At 40.7% G+C, this 16,897-nt stretch overlaps 1 protein-coding gene across 2 annotated transcripts in view; it reads left to right on the top strand.

Annotated features, from left to right (window-relative positions):
* LOC121862407 (long-chain-fatty-acid--CoA ligase 4-like) overlaps nt 1–16,897 on the top strand; it is a 251,770-nt gene that overhangs the window by 155,644 nt on the left and 79,229 nt on the right. For both annotated transcript variants that reach the window (XM_042360674.1, XM_042360673.1), the window contains exon 8: nt 9,650–9,789. In XM_042360674.1, the coding sequence (XP_042216608.1) occupies nt 9,650–9,789 (140 nt within the window). The remainder of the gene's footprint in view (nt 1–9,649; nt 9,790–16,897) is intronic.

Genomic DNA, 16,897 nt, shown 5'->3' with positions numbered 1-16,897 from the left:
ATATTCTATTCATACTGTGCTTGATATAATACATTCACGGAAATGTAATATTTTTGCTGAAATTACATACGTATTACAGTGGAAAGTGGGATAAAATCGTGACGAAAACAATGACTTTCGCTTTCTTTCGTTCAAAAGATGTTACCCTAATCGCTTTTCGAATGGTTTAGTTAAAAAACTGTTGTATTACAATAATATTCCCTCCTAATTGACTTGAATAAATACTTGAATGGAAATATACAATATTTTTGTTGAAACTACCCGCGTTTCAGTGTAAAGTGTCGTAATAATAAATGATAAACAATTTGCCTTTGGCACTCGTGTTTCAGGCACGGCGAGCCTCAGTTTATAGGACGTAGAGCATGTTTACTAGAGGTTTTGTTGTTCCATTACCCTAAAAAACGTGGGTCGAACCATAAATGAGGAATATCATAAATTAACGATTTCTTGGTAAAAAAATCAGGGTCGACTATAAACGAGGGGGAGGGGGTTTTAGACGAGTATACAGGTAGTTCTGCTATAACGCGATAGTAGTGTTCTTGTAAAACATCGTGTTATAGAAATTCGTGTAATAGAAATAACAGGGCTTATGGAGAAAATAGGGTTAGGTGCAGATTACTCGAAATCGAAAAAAAATTTCGTAGTTAGCCTAACACAAAGGATAGCACAGTCTAAATAAATGTTACATTCATATCTAATAATGAAATCATACAGTAAATGTTTCACTTTACCTTGAAAAAATATGAATATAACTTGATGGGGGAGAAGGGTGATGTTGAGGCTGAGGAGTCATGAAACATCAAGCTTTTCTTCAAGTGTTATAGCCTTTCTTTTACGATCACCACCGGAAATGCGATCACCAGAGTGCTTCCCAGAGATATTCTTCTTTTCCATAGTCACAAAATTGGAGAAACAGTAATCAGAATTCACTGAGGACACTTAAAAACTTCACGTGTTTCAAACAAAGTGTGGAGTAAACAGAGCGCGTGGGTCTAAAACGCTATGTATTTTGTTTTTCTCTTATTTAAAATTTTACATTTTACATATACTGTACAGGTATACTGTATACATAAATATTACATAAATTATTTCTGCAATTCTTCACAAACAAAACACATAAATCAATTGAACAAGTGATGTCGAACGTGAACTGTAAACATTGAGCCAAGCCACAACACTGTACAGTACACTTTGACACTTTAAACGCTACGTATTTAGTTTTTCTCTTATTTAAATTTTTACAATATATATATATATATATATATATATATATATATATATATATATATATATATATATATATATATATATATATATATATATATATATATATATATATATATATATATGTAAATTGTAATTTACATATTTACATTGCTGGAATCCTTACAATTTGATGATCATTTTGAATATAAACATCATAGATTTTGCATTAGACATACAAATTTTAGATATAATGTTTACTCCGAGTAAATATGTTATCTTTTGTGCAAAATATATGACATTTATATTCAAAATATTCCTGGTCTTACAAGGAATCCAGCAATGTCAATTATATTATCCTAACTTTAGTCTGATTTATTATTTATTACTAAAAAGGTAAACAGTCTGGTATTCCCACACATTTATCAGGTAGGGAGGGTTGGTGGGGGGTAGGGAGGGACCGGCGACCGACCACCTGGCATGTGTGAAGAATATTTTTTTTTTTATTAACTGAAGATATTTGTTTTTGCTCATAAAATTCATACAAATTACCCGGCCAGAATATAATTTACATTGCTGGAATTCTTACAATTTGGTGATCATTTTGAATATAAACATCATATATTTTGCATTAGACATACAAATTTTAGATAAAATGTTTACTCTGAGTAAATATGTTCTCTTTTGTGCAAAATATATGACATTTATATTCAAAATATTCCTGGTCTTACAAGGAATCCAGCAATGTCAATTTTATTATCCTAACTTTAGTTTGAGGTATTATTTATTAAAATTTAGTGGTTTTCCCCCAAAAATTTCTCAGAGAGGGAAGAGCCAGAAGTGTAGTGTGAGAAGAGGGGGAGGGAGTGAGTCCATTATTTGAATGGACATTAACTTGGCGACTGTATTTCTCTTAAGTATTAATTGTGTGCATGTACCATCATAAAATTAAGATGTTATTTTTACTACAACATAGTTATGTGTCGTCAGAAAGTGGAGTTTGGGGGTCAGGCCGGTTTCTATTGGAATTAATCGCATATGTTCTGTTGTTCACTTAACGTGGTTTTCAATTAACACGGTACCCTCTGGGTTTTATTGACCGTGTTAAGTGGGATACAACTGTACATGTATACTTAACCTTTTTCACTCAAATCCTAATGAAACACCACAATTAGAATACGGTGGTAGCTGTTGTATAAACAGTGGGAACACAGTCCCACCACCGAGACGAGGTAACACTCCCACCACCGATCATCTCGTGCGAAGCAAGCGTATAAATTAAAGAAAATAATTGCAGTGTGTTTATTATGTTACAGTATATTATCAATAAATAAAAAACAAATAAATTGGTAAATCCATTTCAAGTAAATGGAAAAATTTTACTCGACACCGACATTAGTTCCAGTTACCGGTAAATAGCAGACGCTTCAGTGACGTCACTAGTGTTTACACTACACCAGCGGGTAACATTTGATGACATTACTTGAAGTGAATTGGCCTTATTTTAAAAAACCAAGGATGGTTGGTAGAGGACTACTGAGTCAGTGGGTAAGTGTCACATTTGGGGTACTGGTCTTATACAGCGAATAGAGTTCAAAAGCTACTTTTTGAATGGAAATTTGGGGGGCCGTCTTATGCACCCCGACGCCTTATAGGCCGAGATATACGGTAATGGTAAAAAAAAAGTGAGACTGCGCGTATGTAAGTGCGCACATGTGAAAACATATCGTCATTACTCTACATAAGAATATGAAAGCAACACTTATTTGCTGCTCATATATATAGAAGGGTTAAATGTTGTACTCTGTATAGACAAGCAGAGAGAGAGAGAGAGAGAGAGCAGCCGAACTGCCGGATGTAAACAAACCGTAATTTTCGCGACTTTTTTTTTTTAAGGGGATTAGCCCACCCGGGCATAGGTCACTGACCCACATTGGAGCCTGCGGGGCAAAAATTTAATACTCCTGTAATAATAATAATAATTCAGATTAAAAAAGAAAAGAAAAAAAAGAAAAAAAAAGCTGCCTATCTACCTATTGGACAAACTAAAATCGTTCCGGACCACGGGAGTTTCTGGACCACAGAATGCCGGACTAGAGAGGTACAACCTGTACAACGATACACACACACACACACCTCCAACATTTATTATTACTGTAATAATAATAATAATAATAATAATTTACGGTTTATTGAAAAATATTCTGCAGCCCGGAGGCTGAAAATATACATTGGACATAAATGACTTATTACATACATTGGTGGTTTAACAAAAGCCTTCATTAGAGAAAGGTAAAGGAACATACAGTGAACATACAGATTAATGTAGGTGTTGAACAGCAAACTCGTAGTTTAGTAACTCCCTCCCAGATGGTGTTAGGAGGAACTCACGTGGTGTATTAGTTCCCTCAGATGGTGTTATGAGGGACCTGGCGTGGTGTAGTAATTCCCTCGCAGATGGTACGTGGGTCCCTGGTGTTTGGTGTAGTAACCTCACAGATGGTGTTATGAGGGGCATCACGTGGTGTAGTAATTCCCTCACAGATGGTGTTATGAGGGGCCTGACGTGGTGTAGTAATTCCCTCACAGATGGTGTTATGAGGGACCTCACGTGGTGTAGTAATTCCCTCACAGATGGTGTTATGAGGGACTTGACGTGGTGTAGTAATTCCCTCACATATGGTGTTATGAGGGACATGTGGTGTAGTAATTCCCTCACAGATGGTGTTATATGAGTGAGGTGTGGTCTTAGGTCTTCCTATCGTAGACGGATTAACACATCGCTGGTTGTTGTTGGGTCTCACGGGCCGTTATCACTGGGTACCTGGGACCTCACTGTGTGAAGGTTAACTTGGGTACGACTGTTACTGTTGAGTTGTTCTTTCTGACTTAAGCACTGTTCACCTCTGTTTAACACTGGTTCCATTCCTTTCCTAAATGAAATTGTAACTTCTGGCGAGAACTTGTTGATATTCCAGTGGGGAGGAGGGTTCAGGGGAGGGGGTTGGTATGGGCCAACTTAACAGTTGACCTGGCTGCTCCGAGAGGAGCGCCAGGTACGTCTTGACCCTTTGGTGGTCAAGGATGTAGTACAGTATATATTCTCGTATGATCAGCCACTTAAGGTGTATGTTTTATCATTGGTAATATAGAATATTTAATATTGTACTATAACATGTATAGAAAAATGACAAAATATTGCGCCATGCTCCCGAGTCCTGGGTCCTCTGTGCGTGCGTGGCAGGAGACAGAGGACACACTTGGGATAACTTAGGTTGTAGGCTGGTGCGCTATGATTGGCTAATCCTGTCATGTGACCTCATGGGACATCTGTAATAGGCTGATGCATCTTGTAGATGACCCCCTACCCCAGGCTAGCCTCAGGACAGGCTTAGTGTATAATTCTTTGTCACCAGCCCCCCCCCCCCCTACAAGGCTCATCTATTGCTTGTTCCTGTTTTTTGTAGTTTTTTGTGTAGTACTGTACAACTGCTGAACATAGGACACAATTAACCTACAACACAGGATTTAAGCCTCCCTCCAACTCACAGTGTCTCGCACAAAAGACTGAATGTATGATGTGGTGTTGAGGTATTAATTAATGAATAATAAACAATATTGTATTGTTACTGACAGTACAGTAGTTTGATGAATATTAGTGACAATTGTAGTACGCTGCTATTCATCAAATGACTGTCATTGACAATACAATATTGTTTATTTATTAATTAGTGCCACATCACACCCAGACACCCTAACACCACCCACACACCCCCATATTGTATGACATAAATTAATGCGTGGTTAACTACTTGGTAGTGAATTAAAAGATCAGCTGTTGAGGAGCTTATCACTTGGCAACACTGGTGCATGTTACCACTCCTTTCCACTCCATCTCTCTAATCACCCACACCTTTCTGCTTTCTCACTCCACATTTTAAAATGTTATGTAATGTGATGTTGAAGGGAAACAATGTGATAATTATAAGTATAAAAAATACTTTATTTTAGCTTTCATGTTTACTCAAGACTTCTTCAGGTCCTGAGACCTACTAATCCCCCACCCAACAGTGGTTAACCTGACATTGTATCAAGTCAGTAATATGAGACCACCAATACCCCACCCTACCTCCACCTCACATTGTGTCAGTTCAGGTCAATTACACAAGACCCACTAATCCCCCCACAGCTCCATGGGAGTGGAAAATACCAGTCTTTGCTATAACACACAGCTTCATTCATGAGCATATCATATAGCTTTTTAGTTTAGACTCTTGGAAAACTTCCCAGCACACAGAAACATTCTGAGGATGTGGGCATGTATTTGTCTGTGCAAGATGCATAGTTTAGACACAAGGAAAGTTTTTTCAGTAACCGGAAATATTTCCGGGGATGGGGAATTTTTCTGGGTTTGAGAAAGTCATCTGGTTAGCCAGAAATCTCTCATCCCCGGAAGTGCACCAATTGTTCCGGCTAACTGGGATATCACTGTAATACTGAATAATAAATAAATAAACCTGACGAATGTGGCAACACCTAATCAGCTCCAGCCTGCTTACATACTCAAGTGTCTTAGTTCTCAGTAGGCTTATAGCAAATCTGATTATAATTGGACCACTGTACAGTATTCAGTAATTGTTGGTCATTTCATAAGATTTTTTTTTATTTATTTATTTATTTTTTAAGAGTATTTCTGGTGACGAGAGCATCTCAAAGAGTTCGAAAAAAGCGAATTCCGATATATTGAAGTCCAATGTATCGAGGTTTTACTTTACTTATTTTTAGAATAATTTCTGTAAAAATACTTCTAATTTGAGGATCAATTTCATATTTCTAGAGAGCATTGCCGCATGATTGACCATTATTCTTAAAGACCAACAAATTACTGAACAGACATTTATTCCATGCACACATTTACATATTGAAAAGAGTTTGAGAAATTCACTCAGGAAAGAATGGAAGCATTGATGTACAGTCAGCCAACGATGCATCGACCCCCATCCTGGCTCTTGTACTCACAATTTTACCTGGCAACATTTGGTAAAGTAAGGCTGTATGTAATGGGGATTGTGATTGGTGGAGCTATTTTTGGCTGTATTACTGTCAGGGTATGGTAAATATTACACAATCCAAAAGTAAAATTTTTATAATAACTATTCATTGCTATTTAAGATCATGATAATTTTCCAAATGTTCGTATATTTACTTAAATAATGAAGAAATTATATCTGAGAATCTTGTGGCAGCCACGGTTGAAATTGAGTTGCCAATTCATTACAGTTTTACCCCGCTTAACGCGCTTTCACTTAACGCGTTTTCGCATATACGCGGTGCCTTGCCAAAGCTGAACTTTCACTTAACGCGGCATTTTTCATCATATACGCGGTGAGTGTCCGGCTCGGATGCTATTTTTAGATTTGCCCCACCCGCCACCCTGCCTGACTGCCTGTTTTAGCTCATAAAATTCATACAAATTACCCGGCCAGAATATAATTTACATTGCTGGAATTCTTATAATTTGGTGATCATTTTGAATATAAACAACATATATTTTGCATTAAACATACAATTTTTAGATAAAAATATTTCTCTAGGTAACTATGTTATCTTTTGTCCAAAATATATGACATTTATATTCAAAATATTCCTGGTCTTACAAGGAATCCAGCAATGTCAATTATATTATCCTAACTTTAGTTTGAGGTATTATTTATTAAAATTTAGTGGTTATCCCACACATCTCCTTGGGACGGTTGGTGGGGGGTGGGGGGGAGGGAGGGACCGACCGACCGACCATCTGTTACCCAGTGAAGAATTATTTTTTTTTTTATTAACTGAAGATATTTGTTTTAGCTCATAAAATTCATACAAATTACCCGGTCAGAATATAATTTACATTGCTGGAATTCTTATAATTTGGTGATCATTTTGAATATAAACAACATATATTTTGCATTAAACATACAATTTTTAGATAAAAATTGTTCTCTAGGTAACTATGTTATCTTTTGTCCAAAATATATGACATTTATATTCAAAATATTCCTGGTCTTACAAGGAATCCAGCAATGTCAATTATATTATCCTAACTTTAATCTGAGGTATTATTTAATACTAAATGTTATAAACTCTGGAAGGGAGGATTGGTGGGGGGTGGGGGGGAGGGTTGGGACTGACCGCGCGGTTGGAAGAGGGGGGGAGGCAAGGTGGGGTACTTTGATTGACAGATAGTGTTGTGAAGATTTTTTTTTTTTTTATTAACTGAAGATATTTGTTTTAGCTCATAAAATTCATACAATTTACCCGGTCAGAATATAATTTACATTGCTGGAATTCTTATAATTTGGTGATCATTTTGAATATAAACAACATATATTTTGCATTAAACATACAATTTTTAGATAAAAATATTTCTCTAGGTAACTATGTTATCTTTTGTCCAAAATATATGACATTTATATTCAAAATATTCCTGGTCTTACAAGGAATCCAGCAATGTCAATTGTATTAAACTAACTTTAGTTTGAGGTATTATTTATTAAAATTTAGTGGTTTTCCCCCAAGCAGTGTAGTGTGAGAGGGGGAGGGAGTTGAGTCCATTATTTGAATGGACATTAACTTGGCGACTGTATTTCTCTATTTCTCTTAAGTATTAATTGTGTGCATGTACCATCATAAAATTAAGATGTTATTTTTACTACAACATAGGTATGTGCCTTCAAAAAGTGGAGTTTGGGGGTCGGGCCGGTTTCTATTGGAATTAATCCCATATGTTCTGTTGTTCACTTAACGCGGATTTCACTTAACACGGGACCCTCTGGGTTCAATTGACCGCGTTAAGTGGGGTACAACTGTAATCTAATTCCTTCATAATCTAAGCAAATATACAAACATTTGGAAAATTATCATGATCTTAAATAACGATGAATAGTTATTACAGTATTATTAACGTGCTGCCTTTAGATTTTTCATAATTATCCTGACAGTGATACAGACAAAAATACATCCACCAATCAAAAGCCCCATTGCATATATCCTTCCTTTACCAAGTATTGCCAGGTAAAATTATGGGGGTTGATCTGGAACATAAAAGGTTAATGTGTGGCTAGTTAGGTTAATTTACCACAGCATAGTTAGCGTCAAAAGAATGAAAGGAAGTGTGAAAAAGAGCTCAACTGACTATATAGATGAATAAATGTTAGGTCCTGAGCAGGGTTGGGGAAAATTCTGCCACCAAGCAATCCTATCTGGTCTGCCACTGTGTCCACCAATTTAGGAAAATTTATAGTTTTTTCAATTTAAGAAAATATTAATTTTGATTATGTCCAAATTAGGAGAAGGATTCGGGTAGTAAAAGCAGCAAGGACTGGTAATGCCTGATGCACTTAAATGCTACTACCCCTTGAAAATACAAATATATTCACGCAAAAATTTGAAAAAATAGAAAATAATTCATAAAGTTTGCTTTGAAATATGTTCGTTTTCTTCTAAAACTGACTAAAATACAATAACATCAAAGTATTGACAAATATATATATACATATATACAAATATATATATATATATATATACAGGTAGCTATCCCTCAATAAAATATGAACATTCGAGATGCGAATATTTGCTAATGCGAATTTCCTAAATTGACAGCTCTATTTCGAGAACGAAAGCCCCTGGTTATACAAATTTGGGTTCGGGGCAAAAATTCAAATTTCATGCACTGGGAGTCTGCTGGCACGGCGATCTGGAAGAGAGATGAAGGGACATATTCTCACTCACTGATCATACACCTCCCCCCCTCCCCTCCTGCCCGCATCCTTCCTTCTGCCATTCATTGTGTGTGTGTGTGTGTGTGTGAAATAATCTCTTGTTTTCTGTGTGTATTCGCGCCATCCTTTCAATATGGCTGAATCTTCAGCTACCTGTACTACACCGAAGAAACCACAAAAGGCTGTGACTGTTGAGACAAAACTGGAGGTAATTAAGCACCATGAATGTGGTAATGGCATTACCAAGATTGGGAAAGATCTTAATCTGGCTGCTTCTACTGTGGCCACAATTTACAAGCATGCTGAGGACTGTGGTGTCCTTGGCAAACAGCAGTGATGAGGTGGAAAGCCTTCCTCATCTCTCTGAGTAAGGCCCTTACTCAGCCCACCCTTGCCCACCCCCTTGTGGTGGTTAGCCCACACTCCCCTCCCATAAGTTAGTGTATCAAAGTTAAACAATATTTAATTTTTTTCAGGTGTTAAGTAGTGACGTCATGTGTTAGGTAGTAAATTGGAGCACGTAGTACTGCTTGTCACCAGATTTTGTATTTTTGGGGATATTTTTGTCATTGGGAACTGAACCCCATTTTTCCCTTTTTTTTTTTCTTTTTTCAATCTAGATAAATTTTTTCAGCATTCCTTACAAATAATACTTATTTTCCCATGTCTTCTTTCTGCAGTTAATTCTTGATCGCATCTACAAAGGTATCCTGGAAAAAGTGGCAACACAGGGGCCCTGGCTAATGAAACTATTTGACTTTGGTCTAGAGTACAAATTAAATTGGATGCAACGGGGATGGAACACTCCAATATGTAACTGGTGAGTTTCAGTCACATTTGCATGTAATAAATTTTATCTGCATGGAATATAATTGTTCTTAAAATTGCCCAGAACTTATATAGATGTGTTTCATGACCAGGAAAAAAGGAATATAAATAAATTTGTGATGCAGGCAGTAAATTTTCACATTATTTAGTAATTTTTAAACCTTAAATTTTTGTCTTTTTGTTCTCATTCTCTTATCTGTTTAATCTGTACCAAATTTCATGTTTTTAATTTATGCAACCTTTGCTATCTTCAGCACAGTTTCATTTACTATTAGGCCTGAGCTTTTTGTGGTGCCACAAAAAAGTGGGGATGATATTTTCTTATCCCTGCACATGAGACACTTTTTGTGAGAGCCATATACAGTGTAGTCTGCATTTACGCAGTCAATTGAACCCGTGGAGGTCCGCGTAAAACGAGAAACGCGTGAATGAAATAACAGAACATATGGGATTAATTGAAATAGAGACTGGGCCGACCCCCAAACTCCACTTTTTGCCGACACAATACGTACATTGTAGTAAAAATATTATCTTAACTTTATGATGGTATGCACACACATAATATAGAAGATAAATATCAATAAGAGAATAATATACTGTACCAGGTAAAAGAAAAATCAAGGTTTAACACTTACGTTAGTTTAGGTTAGGTTAGAAAAAAATAAAGGTTAGGTTAGGTTTAACACTTACGTTAGTAGAAGAGATGGGTCGGCATACGTTGATGGGGGCTGGTTCCGAGGCAGAGGGCAGATTACTGGCCCTCAGGTGAATCACCATCACTATCCACCACAGTTGTCAGGGCCTCCCTGACAAATCCCTCAAAGTCATCATCACTGTCGTTATCACTGGCTTGGGCTGGCTGTGGTGGGTTGCGGGCAAAGAAGTCTGTGATGTTACGCTAACGGCTAGTGTTGATGTGTTCGTGATACATCTTGATGTACCGCGCTATAGTCTGCAACAGCTGGTTATTGAAGACTTCATAGCGGTGATCGTCAGGGTCGTTGGAAAGGACGAGCTTGAGTTTCTCTGCAAACTCGATGGCATCCTTTACATTACCATGTGTTAGCTTCTGTTGTTCTCGTTCTGCCGCACCACCTGCATCTTCACTGACGTCATCGTCTTCCAACATCTCGTCGGCAGTCACCTCAGGATCCCTGATCACCTCCATAATGTCGTCGTTGGTGGTCTCGGAGAAGTCTGCAGCTGTAACACTCTGTGCAGCTTCTCTTGCAAGGTCCACTGCAACAGACTGAACCTCACCAGTCACAGGTTGACTCTGCCTCCCACCTGGGATACCTTGCAACACGTCTCCATGCGTGACGAATCTTTGCTACAGACAGCTGCCCCCATGCCTCCACCAAGAAATCAACAGCTTTCTTGACGTTGAATTTCTTCCAAAACTGTTTGATGCGAACTTTTTGCTCTGCCAACTCTTCTTCCTCGTCCTCGTCGCTCTCGCTATCGGTGTCACCCAGGTTATGCAACTCATCCTTGGTGTTGGTACAGTCATTCAGGAGCTTAAACTTCTTTGTAGAGAATGCAGCCTTAACGTTGCATATCAACTTCTGGTCCATGGGCTGGATTAACTACGTAGTGTTGGGAGGAAGGAAGATCACTTTTACGTTGGGTTGACGATCCAACAGTAGGGGCGAGTGTCCTGGTGCATTGTCAAGCAGCAACAAAATGTTGAATGAAACATTCTGTTGCTCACAGAATTTCTTGATGTCGAGAACGAAACAGTCGTCAAACTAGGAGAGGGACAAAACAGTGAACATCCATGCCTTACGTGAGGTTAGCCAGGGGACATGTAGCTTGGTCATGTCCATGTTCTTGTAAGTGTGCAGCTTGCGGGCTGTGTGGATCACCGATAACTTGAGCTTACAGGTACTAGAGGCATTGGTGGTAAAGAAAACGGTGATGCGCTCCTGCAATTTCCAGCCCCGACACTTGCTGGCAGACTTGACAACGAAGGTCTTAGATGGTAGCTATTTCCAAAACAGACCGGATTCATCCATGTTGAACACCTGGTCGTCGGTGTACTGTCCTTCCTCCATAATGTCACGTAAGAAAGGAGGAAAATCACTCGCCGCAACACGGTCAGCACTCGCTCCTTCAACAATGTTAATGTTGGTGATCTTGTTCCTCTTCTTAAACCCTTGCAGCCACCCAGAGGAAGCAGTGAAGGGTTTGGGCTCTGCAATTCCCATCTTACGTGCCACTGCTACGTACAGTTCACGTGTTTAGTCTTGAACTGGCCGTGTGTTCACCGCCATGTTCAGTCTTGCCTGACGAATCAAGTAGCTCAACAGCAAATTCTCAGTCTTGAGCAGCACCTTGTTCTAGCAGTACTTCACCATTGAAGCACCTGCAGATTTTGTGATGTTCATGTGTTCTTTTATCTTGGCGGAATCCTTCTTGATCGCCCGGATCGTAGATTCGTTCATGCCATACTGGCACGCCAAATCAACTTGCCTCGTTCCTTTTTCTTACTTTTGTACGATCTTGTACAGTTGAGTCTGGATTTACGCAGGTTTGGTTAACGCGTTTGGTCATTTATGCGGTGCCTTGCCAGAATCGAAATGCTTTAATTACGCGGTAAATTTGTTCATTTACGCTGGAAGAGGCGCAGGCAGGGTGCGCACAAGGTCGCCCAGTCATCAAAACATTACCTAGTTCTTCACCCGCCACCCACCACAGCCGGCCCAAGTCAGTGATAGTGATAGTGAAGATATGGACTTTGAGGGGTTTGACAAAGAGGCCCTGCAAGCCTCTGTGGTGGATAGTCATACAATTGATACAAGTGATACAGGTGAGGGCCAATAATCTGCTCTCTGCCTCGGAACCAACCCCCCATCCCCGTGTGCCCAGCCATCTTTTCTACTAACGAAAGTGTTAAAAAACCTAAAATTATTGATATTTCTCTTAATTATTAATTGTGTGTGCATACCATCATAAAATTATGATGTTATTTTGACTACAAGGTACGTATTGTCGGAAAAAGTGGAGTTTGGGGGTCGGCTCAGTCTCTATTTCAATTAATCCCATATTTTCTGTTATTCCATGTACGCGTTTCTCGTTTTACGCAGGCCTCCACGGGTTCAATTGACCGCGTAAATGAAGACCCAACTGTACTTAACTTCGTAACTTAGGGCACGTCGTATCTTCTTTGGCTTGGAGCGGCTGGGTCCAGGTAATGCAAGGTTTTTCTGTGGTGGTGGGGGTCCAGCGGATGCTATTCTTACGATATTAGCGGGGACAATAGAGCACAGTATACACGGGTGACTGGGAACAATGCGAGTGACGCGGGTAGGCCAGCGGCGTCTTCTCTGTAGTGGCAGGGCACGTCATATCACATTGAACCAATCACAGCTAGCGGGGAAGGGAGGTAAGGATGTGTGGCCCAATCACAGTCCGATACAGTCAGTTCTGCTATAACGCGATAGTTGTGTTCTTGTAAAACATCGTGTTATAGAAATTCGCGTAATAGAAATAACAGGGCTTATGGAGAAAATAGGGTTAGGTGCAGATTACTACTCGAAATCGAAAAAAAATTTAGTAGTTAGTCTAACACAAAGGATAGCACAGTCTAAATAAATGTTACATTCGTATGTAATAATGAAATGATACAGTAAATGTAACACTTTACCTTGAAAAAATATGAATATTACTTGATGGGGGAGAAGGGTGATTTTGAGGTAGATAACATCGAGCTTCTCTTCAAGGGTTATAGCCTTTCTTTTACGATCATCACTGGGAATGCGATCACCAGAACGCTTCTTGGAGATTATCTTCTTTACCATATTCACAGTTAATACCACAAAATTGGAGAAATAGTAAGCAAAAATCGCGTTACAGCAAACAAGCGTTCACGTTATACAAATATCGTTCCTCTATATTATAAATCGCGTTAGAGCCAATTCGCGTTGTCAAAACACGCGTTATAGCTGAACTCACTGTACATCATATGACGTCACCAATAACGCAACAGCGACATACTGCGCATCCATATCCGCGCATTGTCGAGAATGGACCGCGTGAATAAAAAATGGCGCGGCTCGTCTGGACCTCTAGCTGCTCACCGTGTAAATGACCATATTTACCACGTAATTAAAGCATTTCAATTCTGGCAAGGCACCGCGTAAATGACCAAACGCGTTAACCAAAACCGCGTAAATCCATACTATATTGTACAGTAAAACCTTGATAACTCCAAAATTCCCACCATTTTTAAAGGGTAACACTTAACAGCACTGCAGGCGAAGAATGAAGCATCGTAGTAGGTGACACAGAGGCATGGTAGGTGACTCAGAGGCATAGTGGGTGACACAGGCATGGTAAGTGACACAGGGGTATGGTAGGTGACACAGGCATGGTAGGTGAAACAGGCATGGTAGGTGACACAGGGGCATGGTAGGTGACACAGGCATGGTAGGTGACACAAAGGCATGGTAGGTGACACAGAGGCATGGTAGGTGACACAGGCATAATGGGTGACACAAGCATGGTAGGTGACATGGGTATGGTAGGTGACACAGAGGCATGGTAGGTGACACAGGCATGGTAGGTGACACAGTGGCATGGTGGGTGATACAGATTCATGGTAGGTGACACAGAGGCATTGTCGGTGACACAGTGGCATGGTAGGTGACACAGAGGCATGGAAGATGGCTCAGTGGCATGGTAGGTGACACAAAGGCATGGAAGGTGACACAGTGGCATGGTAGGTGACACAGACATGGTAGGTGACACAGTGGCATGGTAGGTGACTGGGGGAAGAGTGATGGTGAAATTTTAGAGAGACTGACGTCAAGGTTAATGACTGCTGATGCCATTGAAGTTCGAATTTTGAGATTCGAGGAATCCACCCAACGTCAAGGTGAGGAGTTGAGTGATTTCATGACCTGGTTGCAGCAACTAGCGGGTCAAGTTCTCGCTGTAGAGCCTAATGACATAGTACGTAAACGGGTAGTTTGGCGGTTCCTGGATGGGTAAGGGACCATGATGTGAGGCTGCAGATAATACGAGAAAAGTGGATGGAGACAGATGAGGCGGCGAAGTCCTATGAAGAGGTACTGAAAATTGCAGAAAATGCTCTGTCGACAAAGCAAGCGACTTGTGCGACAGGTCAAGCAATGGGACAGGGGAGAGCAGGAAGGAGTGGTGTCACAGAGCAGGTCATGACTGGACAATTAGACACTACACTGGAACGTGAATTGAGCGACTTGCAGGTGGCGTCCATTCAGTCAGCCGGTCGGACCCCCTCTGGGGCGGCCCATGCAGCCCCTTTTCGAAACACCCGGGGCAGGGGACAACAACTGCAAGCAACCACTCACAACAGAGTGCTACAGTGCTATTACTGCTCTCAGACACATCCTGGAGGTTGGGTCACATGCTACAAAAGGTTAAGGGAGAACCCTGGGTGGAAACCGCAAATCCCATTTAAGGGGGCGGATTTTCAATAAAGTCCGCCACACACCCAGGTGGCGGATGATCTCAACGAGGTGTTTGTAATGTTGTGAAGGAGAGTACCGGCGGAGGCACAGGCCTTCGTAGACGGGTGGTTGCGATAGTGCACACAGACCAGAGGAGGCGCCAAACGGCACAGCAAGAGGAGATTCAGCCGGAACAACTTGATCATCTACTGTTGCGTTTCCCTAATCATGTACTGTACAGACTCGACTACAACAGAGAGACTTTAGGGCTCTGGTGGACAGTGGAAGTGATTATTCGTTAGTGAACGATGGTGTGTTAAATATGCAGCAGAGAAATGAATTAACACCATGTTTTGAGAATGCGTACAGTGTATGTGAAGAAAAGATTCCAATACTGGGGGAAGTGTTCCTAGGCGTCGAGTTTGGAGGAATATACATATACCCAAACACAGATTTGTGGTAGTGCTGTGACCGGTTACAAGTGTTATACTGGGTATGGACTTCTGGGCACGTGTTGGTGGATTTACTATAGACTTTCATAAAAGATCACTGCAAACAGGGTCATTGAAAACCTCGGTCCCTTTACTGTCAGCGACATCAAGGGAGAAGTTGGCTTCGGAGTCAGTGGGTCAAGTGACGAGCTTAATAGCTAGGGTGAAGCGCACGGTTGTTGTTCCACCCTACACTGAAGCAATGATAAAGTGTGGTGCGGCTGACCAGGCACCAGGTGAGCAGTACCTAGTAGAACCACTGCGTCCTGAGGGGGCTGCTGTGGTGCCGGCTCATTGCTGTGTCACCGGGTCTACCAGTGGTGATGTGTTCCTACGGGTGGCCAACGCGACGAGCACACAGGAGCTACTTCACAAAGGAGAGATACTAGGTGTGGTGGCGCCGGGGATCGAGGTAAATAACCCGAGGACACTGACGGTAATGGGGCGTGGGAAAGGAGAGCCTTTGGCTGACATAACAATAGGAGAAGAATTGACAGAGGAGCAGAGGGAGGATATTAAGGAGATCATTCTGGAATTTTAGTGCGTCTTCTATGTTGGAGGTCCATTACCATTAGTAAGGGTCGTAGTAGTGCACTCTTATCAGAGTAGACCCTCGGGCTCCACTGTTGGAATTACTGCCACGGAGGCTTTCCCCTCGGGATGAGGCTGAGGTAAAATGAAGATTGTAATATGAGATACTCTCACTTATGGTCATGATTTTAGAGGTCATCATTTTATACCCATCGTATAAGTCGACCCCCTAACTTTGGACACTAAAAATTTGGCTTCAAAGGTCGACTTGTACGCCGCCATATACGGTACTCGCTTCAGTGCATGATGTCCACCATACTGGGGGAGAGCAACTACACCGATGCCCTGTGTTTTCTGGATGATGTGCTAGTGTGGGGAACAACATGGGTGGAACACAATGTAAAGCTGCGGGCAGTACTGGGGAAGAAAAAGGATGCTGGGTTTGCCTTGGCACCAGGAAAATGCAGGTTCGGTGTCCGTCGAGTGGAATATCTCGGTGCGGTGGTCAGCACCGGTATATTGAGTATGAGTAAACAGAGGGTGAAACAACTGTGGACGATCCCAAGACCATCTACAGTGCGTGAACTGAGGAGGTTGCCGGGTGTGGCGGAGACAGCTAAGCCTCTGTACGAGGCACAAGATTGAG

The sequence above is a fragment of the Homarus americanus genome, unplaced genomic scaffold (assembly GCF_018991925.1).
Source record: "Homarus americanus isolate GMGI-L3 unplaced genomic scaffold, GMGI_Hamer_2.0 scaffold31037, whole genome shotgun sequence".
Taxonomy (NCBI): Eukaryota; Metazoa; Arthropoda; class Malacostraca; order Decapoda; family Nephropidae; genus Homarus; species Homarus americanus.
Note: the sequence above shows the minus strand (reverse complement) of the source record. Positions and strands in the feature narration are given on the sequence as shown.